An 18707-nucleotide genomic window follows, 5' to 3' on the forward strand; every position below is an offset into this window, starting at 1 on the left:
TTTTAACAGCAGGAAGAAGGTAAACAGAAAAAGCTTTTGGCGTCGTCTGCTATACTGTCAATGCTTGGCTTGGCTTTTTGGTTTTCTAGAAGAAATCTTTATCCATATGGCCACACACTTGTGAGTAGAGAACTGTGAACTGTGAAGACGGGATAGTTAACTGTTGTCTTAGACTTAGTTGAATTAATGTTCTCGTTTAAATAGTTGAAAACTGGTAAGAAATGGCTGTGAGTTCTTGCCTAAGTTGTGTTTAATAAATGTAAAAGGTGGTTTTTTCAAACACCATACTAATTGAATCATCCTATCACAAGGAAAAATGAAAGTGTGATTCAGTATAGTAGACTTATAACCTGAATTTTGCAGTGTGCCAAGTAAAAGAGTAAGACCACAGACTACAGCCATCATACCGAAGTCAGCATGCTCAGTAATCTAATTGTACTATTTCCAAGCTGTCAATTGCCACACGTGTTTTAGATTTCTTTGTTTTTCCCATCTCTTCATTAAATCTTATCTTAGACTTTTCCTAGTTATGGAATCTAGATGGTGACTGCAGCACTGTGAGGCACTATTGCAACAAGAAAATTCAGCTGGAAGAAACTTATCCCAAGTCAAGTCACCAAGTCAAGGTATAACAAGTCAACTCATCATAGCTGAACTTTTGTCATCTAATGCTCCTCAGCCTCCTCTTCCATAGATAACACCGTCGATGATACGTCCTTCAAAGGGCTCAGCCACCTTCCAAGTCCCGTTGCGATGTCGACCGGAAATACATCCAGACATCCAGATGAGCAGCCAGCCAGCATGTAAAGGAGGTAGGACATTTTCATTTTTACCGTCGTTACTTGCTCGAATTTTGTAAAGTAAGCTGTATCCATTGATGACATTTACTTCAATCGAAAGCGAAGAATGAAATAAAGGGAAACCTGAGTTATCGTTTTATTAAGGTGGGTTTTTTCGATTCTGTTATCATTATCTGACAAAGAGATGGCATTGATATTTCCTTTTTTAGAGATGTTGATGAAGTTTGAGCAAGGTCTCGAATACATCACGCTCCCAGGAAATTGTCTGAATAATGGTTAGGGCTTTGGCTAATCGTTCTGCACGTTGATGAATTCTTTCTCGATCGAGTTGAGGAAGTGACGCCACATCTTTCCTGTTCACTTCCCATTGAAATTGTGTCTGACTGCTGTTCACGTGTTTAGGTCTAGTAAAACGGAAAAACTTTTATGGTGTCTCTTTCTGCCTTCTTTGACGTCGACAATTGTGTTTCTCTGAATTTCTCTCGAAGATGGCCTTCTTTTTTTATAAAAAAGCTCTCACTTATCGATCCGATTTCAGACATCTGTTGAATTGGTCTTCGCGCCATTTATTCAAATAGTTACAGTAATTGTTCGGTAGATGGCGGTGCATCGTGTGATTCGCACTAAAAAACGCAGGTAAAAACGGTTAAATGCGGTCTTGACAGGGTCTTGTTGTGGTCTTGACACCAAACTGTGAACCCTGATTATTCTTGTTGTCCCCTAGTCCCCCCCCCCGTTGAAAGGCAATCAGAATTTATTGATCCTGTTGTTGTTTTTTGTTTTATTTCGCTTTGATGAAAAGAACCGCCGGTGACCCCTGCCATGCAGTTTGTTGTGGGTTGACTCTATTTTATTCTTTTTGGTCGCCTTCTCCTTTATTGCCTAAACTTTGAAGCAAAAAACCCTCCAACTGATTGAAACATTTGAAGGCGAAATTTTACTCTAATTAAAAAGAAAATCGACTTATTTTGCATATCCAATTTTTCGCAGTTCATTCAAAAACATTTGGTCCATCGCGGGGTCCATCGCGCAACAACAAAATATCTACACAAAAAATGTTCAAAGTTCTTTCTTAAATTTAATAGCTTTAACGTCATATCAAAAGATGAGAATATTTACCATCTTGTATGTTCTTTCATCCAGCAATGAGACGACCGACAGAGAGAGAGGAAAGAGAGAGGGACTCGACTTTTATGGTAGTTCAACAGCAGGGATATAGTGATAACTGATGCCTTCAGGACAAGATTGGCGATGCTATTTGGATGAAGAATTTTTTGAAATTACCCCCATCAACTTGAAAATAAAATCTACTTTATCGTTGTCACTCTATCGTTGAGTTGTCAATCTTCAACAATTTCGTCGGTGCTAGGCTATGTCCCTGAATTTGTGTTGTTAAATTGATTGAACTTTGTGAGTTCCTAAGCCCGACTTTTAACAAAACAAAAGACGACTTGGATTTCCATTTAATTTTATTGTATGGCCCTATCAGATAGCAGTTTTGCAGACAAAGCAATCAAACCAAAGAAAATCATTCAAACAGATAATTTTTCACTTAACTTTATAATGTTAAACGAAAAACTTGCTCATTCGTGTCTTCTTTTAGTTGCTTTTGTCGATGAACCATTTGGTAAACTGCTGCCACTATGTTCACCTCCTTTTTTCGAACTTAGAAGTTGGATGATGTCAATCATGTTGTCTTTCTTATAATATCGGCAGACGATGTTGAGGGCATTACCGTCGTTGTTTGGGTTGCAGTGGACCTCGATTCCGTTTTCAATCAAAAGTTTGGCTACGTCAAACAGATTATCTTTGTTGTAATTGCGACACAACACAGGCAAAGCGTTGTATCCGTAATCGTGACTGCAATTGATTTCGACTTTCTGTTCAATCAAAAGTCGAATAATGTCAATTAAATTATCATGCAAATAGTACTCGCACAAATAATGCAGGATGTTAGTGCCGTATTTGTTTTTGCAATTAATGTCGATGCCGTTGTCGATGAAAAGTTTAACAATGTCGATCAAATCGTCTTTTGGATACTGGACAATCAGTTTGAGAAGGGCGGTTTCTCCGTACGCGTTTGTAACATTCAAGTCGATTTCCTTTGCTACAAAATAGCGAATAATGTCGACGAAATTTTCTCGATGATACGCTTCCCCATTGGCTAATAACTGCAGCAGTGGAGTTAATCCTTGTTGATTGCGGCAATTAACGCTGATGCCTTGGTTCACTAAATTTTCCATTTTCTTTAAATTTGGAGTTGGTTTGGTGCACAATGCAAATAGTGTCTTTTCCATTTCCTTAAATCGAAGTTTCTATCAAAGGAAATGATTGCGTTATATTATTATCCATATTATGTTATTTCTGCTTAATATATTTACCCTGATATCGTTCAATTCTTTAACGACGTCCGATGACGTCATTCTATCTTCCGGTTTGTGGGTCAACATTTTCAAAGTTAACTCAGAAAGAGGTGAAGGTTCGATTTCTAAGAGTCGAAAATACCGTTACAAATGAACAGTGAAAGATTAAAAGGTACTCTAACTTACTTTTCAGGTTAACCGCATCGTATTTATTAATGTTAGCTTGAATTTTCCAGCCGATTGAACCAAACGGATGAAGTCCTTCTAAAAGAAAATATCCGAAAACAAGTCCTTCGGCAAAGACATCGCTTTTGAATGTGTTGCATTCCCGCAGCAATGTTGCCTGATTTTCAGATTGATTAATCTCTTCGTTTTCGAGCATTTGTAAAATTTCAGGTGCTAGCCATTCAAATCCTCCTTTGATTTCATTGATGAGGCAAGTTCCATTTTCGTCGACTTGTTTACTTAAACTAAAATTCGTCCATTTCATAACAACAGTCGACGAATTTCCCGTCAGCAGTAGAACGTTTTTGGGCTTCAGGTCACAGTGGATGAGTTTCATTTTGTGAACGTACTCCAGTCCATTGGCCAACTGGTAAAGAGCTTCTTCGGCTAGAGGCTTTGGTCCGCCGTATTTTTTGGGATCCCCATCTTTCAGAAAAATCTGATCCATCGATGCTTGGCACAACTCCAGCGCATAATATCTTGATTCAAATTAACCAATAACTTGAGTCCAATCATACTTTATTATATAGATATACCTGAATTTTGAGTCATTTTCTGCGTGAAACAGTTTGACAACATTGTCGTGACTAAGACTAAGCCAGAATTCTTCTTGTTTCTTGCCCAGTACGTGGATTAATTGCATCCGCTTGACTGCCACTGGAAGGCGAGTCGTTCCCCAGACACCTTCAAAGATAATACCATATCCTGACTTTTCCAAAATCTTTCCATGATCAATTTCCAACATGCTGCCAGGTTGCACAACTTTCTTCCCCTAATCACCATCATAAGGGTTCCATGACCAATTTATTAATTTTATGAAAAATACATTTTCTATTTTAGTTTTCTAACCTGATTTCTATATTCTTCCAAAAGTACAACAACTTCCGAAGAAGTGATCCTTTTATCTGGATCGCTGGCCAACATTTTCACGATGAGATCGTGAACGTGCGCAGGTTGAATTTCTATCAAGAATTTTAATTAATTTTTCATCGATTAATGGATAATTGGACGCATTACGAAAATTGAAAAAAAAAACACTTACTGCTGATATTTACGAGATTATTCTTCATTATGTTATTAGCTATGTCCGTTTGGCTATTCCCGAAAATATGTTCACCGTCTAGATAGAAATAACCGAAGACGAGGCCTTCAGCATAAACATCGCTCTTGACTGTTCCTCGCTGACGTGAAGACGATGTACTTCCTTCTGAATGTTCTATCATTTTCAGTATTTCAGGTGCGAACCACTTTTCGGTCCCTTTTATTGCGCTCATGGTAAAAGTTCCTCTTTCGTTGACTTTTTTGCTAAGTCCAAAGTCTGCCCATTTCATTGAAACTTGATCATTTTTTGGATTCACCCAGATGAGGACGTTTTCTGGCTTGATGTCACGGTGGATCATTCCCATTTCGTGAATGTATTTTAATCCCTGGGCCAATTGATAAAGAACGTCTTCTCGCGGTGGCATTCGCCTGCGACACTTTTTGGAATCGTCGTCTTGCAGGAATAATTTGTCCATCGAGGCTTCGCACAGTTCAAGCGCAAAATATCTAACAGAATGAATCGAATATTCTTATCTAGTACAGTTGAAACTTTATCGTGATTTGTTACCTGAAATCTGTGTCGTTTTCGGCGTGATAAATTTGGATGATGTTTGGATGCTTCAAGTTTTGAAGTGCTTCCTCTTCTTTTTCGCTGCTGTCAAGATGCACCAGCTGAAGTCGCTTGATGGCCACTGCTATGCGATTCGGACCCCAAAAACCCTTATAGACGATTCCATATCCTCCTTGCCCTAAGATTGCTTCGCGTTGTATTTCCATTTTTTTTTTCGGTTCTTCAAGAGACATAATTCACTTTTGAAATCGAATGAAATGAGAGAATGTGTTGTAATGAAAAAGACTGAGGCGTGGCACAGAATGACGCAGCACAGTTAATAACGTGATGCTGGGATCATCGTTAAGTTACAGTGATGCCACTCCGAAAATATGGACAAATTTCTCTCCTTATTTTTAACGAAAACCTGCTCAAAACTTGTGTCTCAGGTAGGTATGTGGCCCTAGTAGTCGGATTTATCGCGTCTGGGATCAGGTTGGCTAAAATAAAAAATTCAAAAAACTGGAAAAACGGGTAGACATATCAGAGTGTTATAAACATGGAGTAACCAAAGACCAATTTTTTATCGCATTTGGTTTTAGACAGTTTTTCGGGTTATATAGGGTGGTTGACCTGTAAAATCCGTCTGCGATTGTCAAATAACTTTCCGTGTTGCACGAAAGCGCAAGCGAGACTGAGGCCGTCGTTGACCAAGGTTTCTCTTGCAGACACGGTCCTCTAGCGGGGAACCAGTAACATAACACTCGCCATTGACGATATTTAGTAGTAACTAAAGTGACTCGGTAAGAAAAAGTACCAGGAAACACAAGCAGTGGTTACCTCTCACTCCTTAATCGGAATGTCACGTGTCGGTTTAATCGGGTTCAGGATAGTGGATAGGTTAGCGAAAGTTACGTTTATAACGTCTGCCTGATTCCTTCAAGATGTTAAAAACAAAAAAATATCAAGTACAATTTGTATCCTTTGATTAAGAGTGTTAAAACTAATTAAGAAAAAAATGTTAATAATTATCTAGATGTGTCTCTATCGGGTCTCTATCGGTAAGCTATACGGGAATCAGGTCAAGATAAGATCAAATCCGGTCAAGAAAAATAATTCAGACAACCCTCCGATCTGTTTTTGTGCATCATCGCAACTATAAGGAAAACCCTTATTATATCAAAAACTCCACGTTGCTTCTGCAAGCATTGTTGTGACTTGCCAAAAGATCTATTACCAGGAAACCCATTAGAATAAGCAATTGGCTGCCAGCCATGCAAAATTGCGATTATTTTCCTATCCCAATTAACACTTTTCTCATAGTTCAGCTAGCGTTTCTTTGATGTAACTGTTAATAGCATTTGTCATCTAAGTTCCTGCAAAGGATCGATGTATCTTTTTAAAAAGCCTAGGCAATCATATTTGAAATACAAATTTGCCATTAAACGCAAGGGGATTTTCCTCCTGAAAACTTTGCCGAGTTCCCCTCACCCCTCAGGTAAAGGGAGGAGAATAGTAATTACTCGCTATAAGTAGAATAAAAAGCCAAATTAAATGCATGTCGGCAGCAAAGTAACTTTCTTTGACATTTGTATACACATCTCATGATACCTACATCTTGCTGGAAAAATGGTGGTAAGCCCATGCGCTTTTACCTGAGCCATTGTGTATCACCAAAGAAGATAATTCAGACAGGTAAAAATGTTAAATTCCCTAGCCCCGTAAATAGTCATGGAATACAACGAGACATAGTTTGGAACTAATCTTTTATTTATTATTTCTTTTTAGAGTTCTCTGTGGTGGCGGCTGGCCGAGTGACCGCCTACAGGTTGATCAGCATTGAGCATAAGGGCGACGTAAAATCGAATAAAATTGTGATAATGCTCGACGGTGATCTGTTCGTCGTCGCCGTGAATCCCGCCTCGTGTCACTGGTGTCAAAACCGTCGGCGTGATGCGGTAGAGATGGTCCGACAGTTCGACATAACGCCGAAGGTCCGTGTTGGCGGGTAAACAAGCTGCAAAGGAGGTAAGAGCATTTTTTTTATGTGGAACTATTAATTTAATGTTGACTAATAGTTATACAACCTGGAGCGATGACACTCGAAGGGTAAATTTGTTTGACGGAACTCGCAATCAAATTAAAAGGCGAAACATCCTGTCCATAAGGCGAAATGGGTGTTGGAGGATAATAGTCGACCACTTTAATGTGAACCCGAGGATCGTTGATTACTCGACGGTTGTGTTCAATCACTTGATCCAGACTGTCTGCCGGATGGATTCGGTGGTTGACCGTGGCCGATGCGCTGCCTGGAATAACGTTGTGCTAAAATAACAAAGAAAATATCATTTCAATCTAATGTTATTTTATTAGGAAGTCGAACTTTGTATCCTCCTTGGATGATGGTCACAGCTGTGGTTGTTCTTTGTATGGCGTCGGTGACAGGATTTCGAGCCAGGATCTCTGAAAGCAAAGGCGACAGGAGCCACAAGTTGGAGAAGATGACGCTATGTCCAATATTGGCCTAGTGTAATCACAGTGTGGATTACATTCTGTTTAGTTACTTAATATGTTGCAGGGCTCCATTTACCGATGGTGATATGTAGGAAAAGAAATCCATTTCAGGACCGTTGCCAAACATTGATGGGTGTGGATTTGTTTCCAGGGCTGACACGGCCTTGGCTAAAACACCGATGGCTGTCTCTTTAGGAGGAATACTCGAGTGACCTGGGCTCATTTCAACATTCAATTCGAGTGTGGCGAAACCTTTTTCTGTGACACCAATCCTGTAAAAAATGGTTTAATTTAAAAAATCAATCAGCCTATAATTTTTCTAAAATGATTTGTTATTCATACACGCTGACCAGCTCGTCTACACCCTCTACCAAATCTTCCAGAACGAAATAGCCTTCATCCAAGACGAAATCCAAGTGATCGACTCCTGTGCTTTTAAAATGTTTTGCGATATGCCCGGCTCCTTCAAACCCTGAAACCTTCAAATTTCATTCAATTGAAACGTTATTTTAATACATACAAAATAGTATATAATCAACAAAAATAATTACTTCCTCGTCGTGTCCGAAGCCGATGTAGAAGGTCCTTTGAAAAGTGTAGTTGTTTTCGATGAGAAATTCTACTGCTTCCAAAATTCCCTGTAAAATATTATTAATTTGTTGAAATAAAAAACTACCAGAAATTATATTTAAAAATCTTTCATTTGATGAAAAAAAAGCCTGAAGAAAAATAATAAAAAATACATATTTTCAAAATAGTTAACTTAAAAAATAGTTTGCAACGTTGCATCTCTATACATTTTGCAATTTGCATCATAGCCTACGTAAGTTACGGCCAGTCAATGTACGTTCGCCACTGCAAAAGTTGGGGAAGCTTCCACCCAACCACCCAACCTAGCCAGAAGGCATCCTGTCCTTCTGGCACAGCATTGCCAGTTTTGAAAGGGGATAGCCAAGGAACGATTCGAATCATTTTTCCTTGTTTTTCCTAAATTTTTAAAATGAAATGATGGAATGCCTAGATTCTGTAAAAAATGCGAGTTTTTTTTCATTTTAACCAAGGACTTTTCTTTGGCAAGGACTTAGAAAAAAAAAAAAAATTCAGATTTTGTTTTTAAAAATGAGAAAAAACTCGCATTTTTTACAGAATCTAGGTTCTCCATCATTTCATTTTAAAAATATAGGAAAAACAAGGAAAAATGATTAAAAATGGATAAAGACCTGCACAGGTTTGAACCTAATACTACTCTAATGAGAATCCTACTTGAATAAACAATTTAAACATGCTATGAAGCACCAAAATGTTGACTAAAAAACATAACTAGGTACATTCCTGCTAGATGATAACGACTCAATATAATTGTGCCCGTAACGAAACCTTAACAAGCTCTGTTCTGTGCTCTAAACGCCTGGTGTCAGCATTACCGAATCTAAAGCGCTAAACAAAACTCACAAGTAGTTATGAAAGAAGTACCTTTACCTATGGCCGAGACTATGGAAGTTATATAACCGATGCGCTAACCACTACACCATGCGCAATCATTAGGGTCTTAATGATTTTTAAAGTTTATTAAAGGTATAAACTTTTAACCCGAAATTTAATTTACTAAATTATAATTTAACAATCAATTTTCCCCAAATTATTTTGCGTTTTTAATTTATAGGCTGTATGTTTATTTTTTCTTAAGAAAATAAAAAAATCAATTAAATATTTGAAATTCCAAAGAGAATATGTGACTGTGAGCAAAATGTGAGTTTATTTTGTCTGGATAGAGCTTCAAATCTGGTGTCTCGCAAAACTTTTTTATAGCAATACATAATTTTTATCGACATTATCTGTTGCAAAAATTAAATTTTATAACTATTTTTGGTTAAGGAATTCATTTAAAAGAGGGTTGAGAACTGCAGTCTTTATATATAAATACCCACTAGGCTACTAATTGCTTACTCAGACTGTAAAAATTGCTAAGGTATGAATTCGAATTGTTCCTTGGCTATCCCCTTTCAAAACTGGCAATGCTGTGCCAGAAGGACAGGATGCCTTCTGGCTAGGTTGGGTGGTTGGGTGGAAGCTTCCCCAACTTTTGCAGTGGCGAACGTACATTGACTGGCCGTAACTTACGTAGGCTATGATTTGCATAATCACTTTTCGTTTCGGGTTTTCTACTAGAGATCTTCATACACACAGTCACACACACATGCTACACAGCAACAGCACACTTGGCTACTTGCAAACTGTGAAGACGTTGATACTTGATAGTTACCTGTGGTCTTATTAAAGTGCTTATTAGTTCAAAAGTGATCAAAATGGCTGTGAGTGTTTGACTTGGTGTAAAAAAAAATGTAAAATATGATCTCCTCAACCAACTAAAGCACAATACTATAATTTGATAAATTCTATCCTATGGGAAAAGTGAAAGCCATGCTTGTGTGATTCAGTATGGTAGACTTTGAACTAGAATATTATACTGTGCTAAGTGAAGGAGTAATAAGACCGCAGACTAGTTAGCCCAACACACCAAAATCAGCATTCTCAGGATTCTCGCTGTAAAATTTCCAAACTGTGCATCACAGTTCACAGGTATATTTCTGTGCTTTCCACATTTCTAAAATTGAATCTAATCTGTTTTTCCTTCTTTGTATGCAATATAGACAGTGATTGTGAGTAATATAAACAGTGTAGCACTGTGAGGCTCTACTGCCACGAGGAAGTTCAGCTGAAAGAAAGTTACCTCCACCACCAAGTCAAGGTATAACTAGTCAACTCACCATTACAGAACTTTTGTCATCTAATGCTCCTCTTCCATAGATAACACCGTCGATTATACGTCCTTCAAAGGGCTCAGCCACTTTCCATGTTCCGTTTGCAACCGGGACCACATCCAGATGAGCAGCCAACATGTAAGGAGGTAGGACATTTTCAGCTTTATCGTCGTTACTTCCTCGTATTTTGTAAAGTAAGCTGTATCCGTTGATGACATTTACTTCAATCGAAGGCGAAGAATGAAGTAAAGGAAAACCTGGGATGTCGTTTTAAATTTAGGCGGGAATTTTTTCAAAAATTTATGATAATCTGACAAAGAGATGGCGTTGGTATTTACTATTTTTGAGATGTTGATGAAGTTGGAGCAAAGCCTCGGTCTCGAATACGTCACGCTCCCAGGAAATTGTCTGAATGGTCAGGGCTTTGGCTAATCGTTCTGCGCGTTGATGAATTCTTTCTCGGTCGAGTTGAGGAAGTGACGCCACATCTTTCCTGTTCATATTCCATTGAAATTGCTTCTGTCTGCTGGTCACCGTGTTCAGGCCTAGCAAAACGGCAATGAGACTTAACGCCGCCACTACGATAATCACGAAAACTTTGCTGCACATTTTAACTACTGGTCCCTCTTTCTGCTTTCTTTGGCGTTGGGAATACGATTGAGTTTCCCTTATCTTTCGATTCAAAGATTGCATTCGTTTATTGTTTTGAAGCCCTTTTCACTTATCGATACGATTTCTGACATTTGTTGAGTTGGTCTTCCCGCCATCTATTCATACATTCACACAGTTTTTTAACCTGTCAATACTCAATAGATGGCAGACCATCAATTGTGAATTGGGCAATATTATTTGAAATTGGTTCCCATTCCCAATATCAATGCAAAATTGTTAAGAAATTGGTTTGTGAGCTTGGTGGATTCTCTTAAGAAGACATAAGTTTGCAATTCACTATCCCAAAATTCAAGGCACATTTTTGAATCCCCTTTTGGACGTGCTGTATTTTATGTTACGGTGCTTTACGCGGATAATGTTACGAGAAATGTTGTATATCTTATCCTTTGCGCTTTTTTTAGCTTCAGGGTGGGGTGGGGGGACTATGGGGGTATCAGGGATATGTCAGGGAACATGAGGCGCAAGGAGTGAAAGATAAAGAAGAATGAGAGAGGTACCGAGAAGAGTGATCCAATGATCCGCACGCTCCATTTAGACGCTGAAGAACGTGGGAGCGTTGTGCCGGCACTTTTCTCTCTCTTGGAAGTTTTTGCCAGCACAGTCTGCGGAGAGTGGAGGTAGAAAGCCTTTCCGTGTCTGTCAATCAAGTAATAGACTAATAGGTCAAACCGTCGGCAGCACGCGGCCGCCAGGCTTTTGATTCTTTCATTTTTATTAATTAAAACATATAAACGACACATAAAGTAGCGACAATATGATTTGGAATAAAAACACGCGAAACGGGTGACAAGTTTCATCGATTGTTCTTCATTAAATAGACACAATATCACCAAACGATATAAAGATGAGTAAAGAGCGGCAAAGAGTCCAATTCTCTATGATCAATCAGAAAAAAAGATACTAGAACCCGATGTTTATTCCTATGCTTTTCAATGTTTTCCAATGTATGTTTATTCCTATGTTTATCGCGATGTTTATTCTAACTTCATTCGTTTGCTCACTGGGTCATCTGGATGTTGTTGATCAATTAATTGCAAGATTTCATCGCGGTTTTCTTTGTGATATTTTGCCTTGAAGAAGGTGACCGTTTCTGGAGTTATATTTAATCCACTTTGCATCAGAAGACCCATTATTTCTTTTAAATTTTCTTTTTGGCAATTTTGGTACAACACAGTGAGAGCATTACTTCCGTAGTTCCAATAGTTTTTGCAATTGACTTCGACTCCATTTTCAATCAAAAGTCGAATGATGTCAATTAAATTTTCGTTTTGATAATGTTTGCACACTAAAATGAGCGCATTGTCTCCATCGTTGTCTTTGCAATTGACTTCGACTCCATTTTCAATCAAAAGTCGAATGATGTCAAATAAATTTTCCTTTTGATAATAGCGGCACAATAAAGTGAGAGCATTCCTTCCGTATTTGTTTTTGCAATTGACTTCGATTCCATTTTCAATCAAAAGTCGAATGATGTCAATTAAATTTTCGTTTTCATATGTGCCACACAAGAAAGTGAGAGCATTGTTTACGCCTGTGTTTTTGCAATTGACCTCGATTCCATTTTGAATCAAAAGTCGAATGATGTCAATTAAATTGTCGTTTTGATAATAGCGGCACAAGAAAGTGAGAGCATTATTTCCGTCGTTGTTTTTGCAATTAACTTCGATTCCATTTTCAATCAAAAGTCGAATGATGTCAATTAAATTTTCGTTTTGATAATGTTTGCACACTAAAATGAGCGCATTGTCTCCATCGTTGTCTTTGCAATTGACTTCGACTCCATTTTCAATCAAAAGTCGAATGATGTCAAATAAATTTTCCTTTTGATAATAGCGGCACAAGAAAGTGAGAGCATTCCTTCCGTATTTGTTTTTGCAATTGACTTCGATTCCATTTTCAATCAAAAGTCGAATGATGTCAATTAAATTTTCGTTTTCATATGTGCCACACAAGAAAGTGAGAGCATTGTTTACGCCTATGTTTTTGCAATTGACTTCGATTCCATTTTGAATCAAAAGTTGAATGATGTCAATCAAATTTTCGTTTTGATAATAGTTGCACAATAAAGTGAGAGCATTCCATCCGTCTTTGTTTTTGCAATTAACTTCGATTCCATTTTCAATCAAAAGTCGAATGATGTCAATTAAATTGTCGTTTTGAAAATAGTGGCACAATATAGTGAGCGCATTGTCTCCGTCTTTGTCTTTGCAGTTAATATCGATCCCTTTGTCAGTCCAAAAATAAATGATAACAACAAAACTTGGCAGTTTAAAAGAACAGCATTTTTTTACCGTTGCTATCAATTGAATTGACGTTGACTCGCCCGTGTTTGATCAGGAGACTAACTTTTTCTACAATATAATCACTATTCTTTTTGTATGTCACCAATTGAAGTAGTGGTGTCAATCCATTTTGATCTTTCGCGTTTATATCCACGCCTTCTTGTATTAGTTCTTTTATTTCTGTTTCCTTTGGCCTTCCTCTAAGTAGAGTGAACATCTGTGATGAATTTTTAAAAAGAAAGTTTTGAGGAAAATTAATAAAAGCAAGACATTAGTTCTATTAGCATTTGACTAGGACTGTCGTGATTTGTGTCAATAAATAGTTGTTAAAACAACGCGTTTATTACCGTACCTCTTCTACCCTTCCCTCCTTTTCTTCTTCGAGCAGTGCAACGACATTGGACGATGCAATTCGGTTCTCTGGTGCTTTTTCTAACATCTTTATGATTATATTACGAATTTTTTTCCTTTCTATAAAAACGAATGTCTGTTTGACTACATTTATATTCGTAATTTTGTTTAATTGTTTTTTCATATTTACTGGGAAGGTAGGCCGGTTTTTTCGTTCGTACGTTCATTGGAATTTGATAACTTGAAGTGCCAATAAAGGGATGAACCCCTTCCGAAAGGAAGAAGCCAAAGACGAGGCCTTCTGCAAATACATCGCTCTTGACGGTCCCTCTTTTCTGAATTTCGGTTTCAGCAGAATTGGTCTCGTCCATTAGTTTCAATATTTCTGGTGCTAACCAATTGAATGTTCCCTTCACTCCACTCATGGTGAAAGTTCCATTTTCGTTCACACTTTTGCTGAAACCGAAGTCAGCCCATTTCATCAAAACCTGCTTAGTGTTTGGATTCACCCAAATGAGAACGTTCTCTGGCTTAATGTCGCGATGTATTAATTCCATTTTGTGTATATACTCGAGTCCTTTAGCCAATTGGAGAAGAACTTCCATTTTTTGCGGCATTGGGCCACGGTATTTTTTCGGATCATTTTCTTTAAGAAATAGTTGATCCAAAGAGGCATTGCACAGTTCAAGGGCAAAACACCTAAAAAAAAGTTGAGATTTTATACTGTACTTGAAATTTTTACGCCAAGCTTGTCCAATTTGTTTTAGTACTTGAAGTCTTCGTCCTCCTCAACGTGGAATAACTTGACGACGTTTTCATGATAAAAAGCTATTTGTATATTTAATTCTCCTTTACTGCTCGCGGCATTATCTATAGGAATTCGTTTGACGGCTACTTTAGTTTCACCCCAAACACCTTCATAAACAATGCCGTATTTTCCTTTTCCTAAAATCTTCTCACGATTTATGGTTAACGTATTGACAGGTGAACTAGCTGCCATTTTTTTTCTAAAACACTCAATTGGGTTTACTTCTTCACTTAAGGATGCGAGAAATATAACTAGTGTCTATAGTATGCTTTATTCATTCGACTAAGAAAACTTGCTATCAACCGGGTTTTTTCTATGATAAGGATTAGCCTATGATAAGGATAGTACACAGAGTGAGATGCGTTGCAGTAACTTCTGTTATTGCTGTTATCTGCATTAAATCGACCAAACCTGGCCCTCTCTTGAGAAGACTTATAATGTCTTTCTTTAAATAACGGCATACGATGTTGAATGCGTTATAACGTAGATGTTTGGGTTGCAGTGGAATTTTGTTCCGTTTCCAATAAAAAATTTGACTATGTCACCCAGATTTTCTTGTTGTAATTAAGACATAACACGGGTAAAGCGTAGTAAGCTTAATCGTGACTGCAAGTGATCACGACTCATTTAATTAATAGCGAGCTATCGGCACGGCCACGCCTTTGAAAATATTATTAAGTTACCAAAATAAATATGAAAGAGACTGAGACGAGCGACGACGATGATGGGTTGCCCTGACGACGAAAGATTTGAAAACAAACGGTAATACATCATACATGCGTAAAGTTCCATCGCTTAACAACGCTTTGCTGTTGTCGAGAATATTAAGTCTTATTCTTCCATGCCTGATTATTGCTGGAAAAGAAATTGCTGATCGTTTGATTTGTTCATTCAGCGGTTTTCGATTAAAATCTAAACATCTAAGAAAAATTTTGCATAAAATAAAGGACGAATACAACGGTCAGATATCTTTCAATTCAATGAATTCAGAACAAAAGGATACAAGAAACCGAAGTTTATTCGAATTTCATTCGTTTGGTCTCTGGTTCATCTGGATGTTGTTGATCAAGCAATAACAAGATTTCATCGCGATTTTCTTTCTGGTATTTTTCCTTGAAAAAGGTGACCGTTTCTGGAGTCACATTTAATCCACTTTGCATCAGAAGACCCATAATTTCTTTTAGATTTTCATTTTGATGATTTTGGTGATTGTCGCACAATAAAAGGAGAGCATTTTTACCCTTGCTGTCTAGTCAATTGACGTTGGCTCCGTTTTGGATCAGGAGATTAATTATTTCTAACGCATTACCACTTCCCTTTTTGTTTTCCGCCATTTGTAATAGTGGTGTCAATCCTTTTTTATCTTTGGCATTGATATCCACACCTTCTCGCACCAGCATTTTTATTTCTTCCACGCTTGGATCTTTTTTGGCAACTAAAGTGAACATCTGGGACGGAATTTAAAAGGAATAAGTCTGGCCAACATTAAGTAATAGTAAAACAACTTGTTATTACCTTTTTCGTCCTGATTTCCCGGTTGTTAATGAGTAGATTAACGACATCAGATGATGAAATTCGATTCTCTGGTTTTTTGTGTAACATTTGTTCTATTATTTTACGAATATCTTTTGTTTCTATGAATTTAAAAACGAAATTTACGTACACACAATTGTAGTAGTATTCTTGTACCACTAATTGGTTTTTCATATATCTTTTCCCTACAACTTACCGGGGAGATTAGTCGGTCTCTTTTTTTGTACGTTCGTTGGAATTTGATAACTTGAGGTGCCAAAGGGATGAACCCCTTTCGAAAGGAAGTAGCCAAAGACGAGACCTTCTGCAAATACATCGCTCTTGACGGTTCCCCTTTTCTTAATTTCGTTTTCACTAGAACTATATTCGTCCAGTAATGCCAATAATTCCGGTGCTAACCAATGTAATGTTCCCTTCACTCCACTCATGGAGAAAGTTCCCCTTTCGTTGACTTGTTTACTGAAACCAAAATCAGCCCATTTCATTAAAACCTGGTTAGTTGGTGGATTCACCCAAATGAGGACGTTCTCTGGCTTGATGTCGCGATGGACTAATTCGTTTTTGTGTATATGCTCGAGTCCTTTAGCCAACTGAAGTAGGACTTCTGCTTCTGGCGGCACTGGGCCACTGTATTTTTTCGGGTCATTTTCTTTGAGAAATAGTTGATCCAGAGAAGCCTTACACAATTCAAGGACAAAACATCTAAAAAGAAATTTTCGAAAATATTTTTCAAATTATAATTCCAAAACTAGGTAATACTTAAAGTCTTTGTCCTCCTCGACATGAAGCAATTTGATGACGTTTTCATGGTCAAATTTTTTTAGCGCGTTCACTTCTCGTTCATTGCTAGTCGCGACATTATCTATAGGAATTCTTTTGATGGCTACTTGATTTTCACCCCAAACGCCTTCATAAACAATGCCGTATTTTCCTGTTCCCAAAATCTTCGCACGATCAATAGTCAACTTGTTAACAAGTGAACTTTCTTCCATTTGGCTAAAAACACTTCACAGTGTTTACTTTGAATTTCACCCAAGGAGTGGGCTTTAGAACGAGAAATACAACAATGTCAACTAAAAAATTACCTACCTATACCCACTAGTTTTTTAATACAATAACGTTGATAAACACGTCGTGAGATAGATAAAAAAAAGTTGCGTGCCTGTAGCTACTTTTATCATCTTCGTCTATTTGAAAGGAAAATGATATGGTATCTTTGTAGCCGGTTCATGCACTTGATAGCAGTCATATTTTTTCAACTCATCATTCAGTTTCTGTTATTTTCTTGTAGGCCTATATGGCCATAGATACTTTGCCCTATTCAATTAAAAAAAATATATTATAATAATTACCTTACATAATTTTCCACACCTATATGGGGATTTTCTTTTTAATTGTAAAAAATAATTGTGAACTAGTGATGGTGATAAGTGGCGTTTAAACGCCACAGTCGGTTTAATTTATTTTTCTTCGTTTTCTAAATAAAAAAAAAAGCGCTGTAACGGAGACTTTGTCCGCACTATAGCCCTAAAAGTCGCATAGCAAAATTTTACAAAAACAAAAGCTAACTGAAATTAATTAAAATTCGGCTCCTTTTTTGTGCGCGGAGTGCAATGATTTTAACCATGTTGGTTTTATTATAATATTGGCATATATGATGTTTAGGGCGTTACAGATCTCTCTTCCCATTTAAATTCTGGTATAGTTACCTAAGCCCCTGCTAGGCTGAGTTTTTTTAACTGTTATCTATTATCACTACTAGAGCAGTTGACACATAACAACCAACCAGTGCGGGCTTAATGGATTGGACTTTTGGAAAAATTAACGGTGTTCAAGTCATAATTATCTTATCTATTGAAGAATGTACAGTAGCTACACAAAGTTTCCGCACAGCTGAGAGAAGCTTATGGGAAAACGGGTATTTTGAAAATTCGCTAAAAATCGAGTTTTCGTCGGACGAAAACGATTTTTGGACAGGGGGTTCTTAGACTTAAGGTTTATAGCATATATTTTTTGGGGATTTTTTTGTTCACGCGAACGTCCCTTTTAAATTGGAAGTAAAAGTTTCCGCACAGTCGAGAGGGCCAATAGTAAATCGTACTACTTTGGCTCTCTTGTACTGGACGGAAAATAGGGCTAGGAGAGTTCTTCAGGGCTTAAAAAAAAGAGCATCGTTAGCTCTATAACCTCATCTGCAATGTTGACCCCCATGCCATTTGAGAAATCACTTTAATTTCGATGTGAAAATGAAAAGTTTTCATTTCTCAGTTATTTTCCCTTTGTTCCCCCCTCCCGTAGTTGCCGGTTTTCCAAAAACCAAGTCTAAAAAAAAGGTCCTAGAGATGGCCTGTCTTTTTTCTCCCCCTGCCCCTAATATTTAAAATCTCGGTATTTGGAAAAACCGGCAACTACGGGAGGGGGGAACAAAGGGAAAATAACTGAGAAATGAAAACTTTTCATTTTCACATCGAAATTAAAGTGATTTCTCAAATGGCATGGGGGTCAACATTGCAGATGAGGTTATAGAGCTAACGATGCTCTTTTTTTTAAGCCCTGAAGAACTCTCCTAGCCCTATTTTCCGTCCAGTACAAGAGAGCCAAAGTAGTACGATTTACTATTGGCCCTCTCGACTGTGCGGAAACTTTTACTTCCAATTTAAAAGGGACGTTCGCGTGAACAAAAAAATCCCCAAAAAATATATGCTATAAACCTTAAGTCTAAGAACCCCCTGTCCAAAAATCGTTTTCGTCCGACGAAAACTCGATTTTTGGCGAATTTTCAAAATACCCGTTTTCCCATAAGCTT

The 18707-nt window shown here is 37.6% G+C and overlaps 4 protein-coding genes and 2 long non-coding RNA genes across 10 annotated transcripts in view; 2 read left to right on the forward strand and 4 right to left on the reverse strand.

Moving 5' to 3' along the window:
• The window catches only part of LOC124314455 (putative ankyrin repeat protein RF_0381), a 34348-nt gene extending 17333 nt beyond the window's left edge, over positions 1-17015 (reverse strand). The window contains exon 1 of the mRNA XM_046779666.1: positions 16661-17015. Coding sequence (XP_046635622.1) covers positions 16661-16893 — 233 coding nt within the window. The 5' untranslated portion in view covers positions 16894-17015. The remainder of the gene's footprint in view (positions 1-16660) is intronic.
• Positions 82-7183, forward strand: LOC124319461. 4 transcript variants are annotated; one of them, XR_006913174.1, is made up of 5 exons: positions 82-411; positions 528-626; positions 695-812; positions 6768-7007; positions 7058-7183. It is a non-coding gene; the product is annotated as an uncharacterized LOC124319461 (long non-coding RNA). The 4 variants fall into 4 exon arrangements; XR_006913168.1 differs by having other exon boundaries at positions 83-424; positions 517-626; positions 7058-7182; XR_006913180.1 differs by having other exon boundaries at positions 83-379; positions 7058-7182.
• Positions 1821-6337, reverse strand: LOC124314632. Its single transcript, XM_046779873.1, has 7 exons — positions 4998-6337; positions 4431-4936; positions 4238-4350; positions 3925-4160; positions 3350-3867; positions 3182-3288; positions 1821-3115 (listed from the first exon to the last, which is right to left on the reverse strand). The coding sequence occupies exons 1-7, from the start codon at positions 5231-5233 to the stop codon at positions 2384-2386; spliced, it is 2448 nt and encodes an 815-aa protein (XP_046635829.1). The 5' UTR covers positions 5234-6337; the 3' UTR covers positions 1821-2383.
• On the reverse strand, positions 6729-11186 carry LOC124315166 (N-fatty-acyl-amino acid synthase/hydrolase PM20D1-like). 2 transcript variants are annotated; one of them, XM_046780649.1, is made up of 8 exons: positions 10594-11186; positions 10262-10512; positions 8045-8131; positions 7836-7972; positions 7570-7765; positions 7356-7503; positions 7067-7294; positions 6729-6996 (listed from the first exon to the last, which is right to left on the reverse strand). In XM_046780649.1, exons 1-8 carry the CDS (start codon positions 10946-10948, stop codon positions 6764-6766), a joined length of 1635 nt encoding a protein of 544 aa, XP_046636605.1. In that variant the 5' UTR covers positions 10949-11186; the 3' UTR covers positions 6729-6763. The 2 variants fall into 2 exon arrangements, with proteins under 2 accessions (XP_046636605.1, XP_046636595.1); XM_046780639.1 differs by having other exon boundaries at positions 7067-7304; positions 7363-7503; positions 10594-11147.
• Positions 9690-11515, forward strand: LOC124319396. Its single transcript, XR_006913095.1, has 4 exons — positions 9690-10073; positions 10145-10242; positions 10302-10401; positions 11329-11515. It is a non-coding gene; the product is annotated as an uncharacterized LOC124319396 (long non-coding RNA).
• On the reverse strand, positions 11555-14647 carry LOC124314703. The gene is made up of 5 exons (XM_046780019.1): positions 14331-14647; positions 13751-14259; positions 13562-13680; positions 13219-13426; positions 11555-13151 (listed from the first exon to the last, which is right to left on the reverse strand). Exons 1-5 carry the CDS (start codon positions 14558-14560, stop codon positions 11902-11904), a joined length of 2316 nt encoding a protein of 771 aa, XP_046635975.1. The 5' UTR covers positions 14561-14647; the 3' UTR covers positions 11555-11901.
• Positions 17016-18707: the final 1692 nt, after the last annotated feature.

The sequence above is a fragment of the Daphnia pulicaria genome, chromosome 1 (genome assembly GCF_021234035.1).
Source record: "Daphnia pulicaria isolate SC F1-1A chromosome 1, SC_F0-13Bv2, whole genome shotgun sequence".
Taxonomy (NCBI): domain Eukaryota; kingdom Metazoa; phylum Arthropoda; class Branchiopoda; order Diplostraca; family Daphniidae; genus Daphnia; species Daphnia pulicaria.

What these genes read in the sequence shown, in the direction of transcription:
- LOC124314632 (XM_046779873.1), bottom strand. Translation starts at nt 5,233, where the DNA reads ATGTCTCTTGAAGAACCGAAAAAAAAAATGGAAATACAACGCGAAGCA. An exon ending in GAAAACGACACAGATTTCAG is followed by an intron (nt 4,937 to 4,997) that starts GTAACAAATCAC and finishes TCATTCTGTTAG; the next exon opens with ATATTTTGCGCTTGAACTGT. An exon ending in CGATGCGGTTAACCTGAAAA is followed by an intron (nt 3,289 to 3,349) that starts GTAAGTTAGAGT and finishes TTCGACTCTTAG; the next exon opens with AAATCGAACCTTCACCTCTT.
- LOC124315166 (XM_046780639.1), bottom strand. Translation starts at nt 10,948, where the DNA reads ATGCAATCTTTGAATCGAAAGATAAGGGAAACTCAATCGTATTCCCAA. An exon ending in GTAGACGAGCTGGTCAGCGT is followed by an intron (nt 7,766 to 7,835) that starts GTATGAATAACA and finishes CATTTTTTACAG; the next exon opens with GATTGGTGTCACAGAAAAAG. An exon ending in TTCGAGTGTCATCGCTCCAG is followed by an intron (nt 6,997 to 7,066) that starts GTTGTATAACTA and finishes CCTCCTTTGCAG; the next exon opens with CTTGTTTACCCGCCAACACG.
- LOC124314703 (XM_046780019.1), bottom strand. Translation starts at nt 14,560, where the DNA reads ATGGCAGCTAGTTCACCTGTCAATACGTTAACCATAAATCGTGAGAAG. An exon ending in AGGAGGGAAGGGTAGAAGAG is followed by an intron (nt 13,427 to 13,561) that starts GTACGGTAATAA and finishes AATTCATCACAG; the next exon opens with ATGTTCACTCTACTTAGAGG. An exon ending in CAATTCAATTGATAGCAACG is followed by an intron (nt 13,152 to 13,218) that starts GTAAAAAAATGC and finishes GGACTGACAAAG; the next exon opens with GGATCGATATTAACTGCAAA.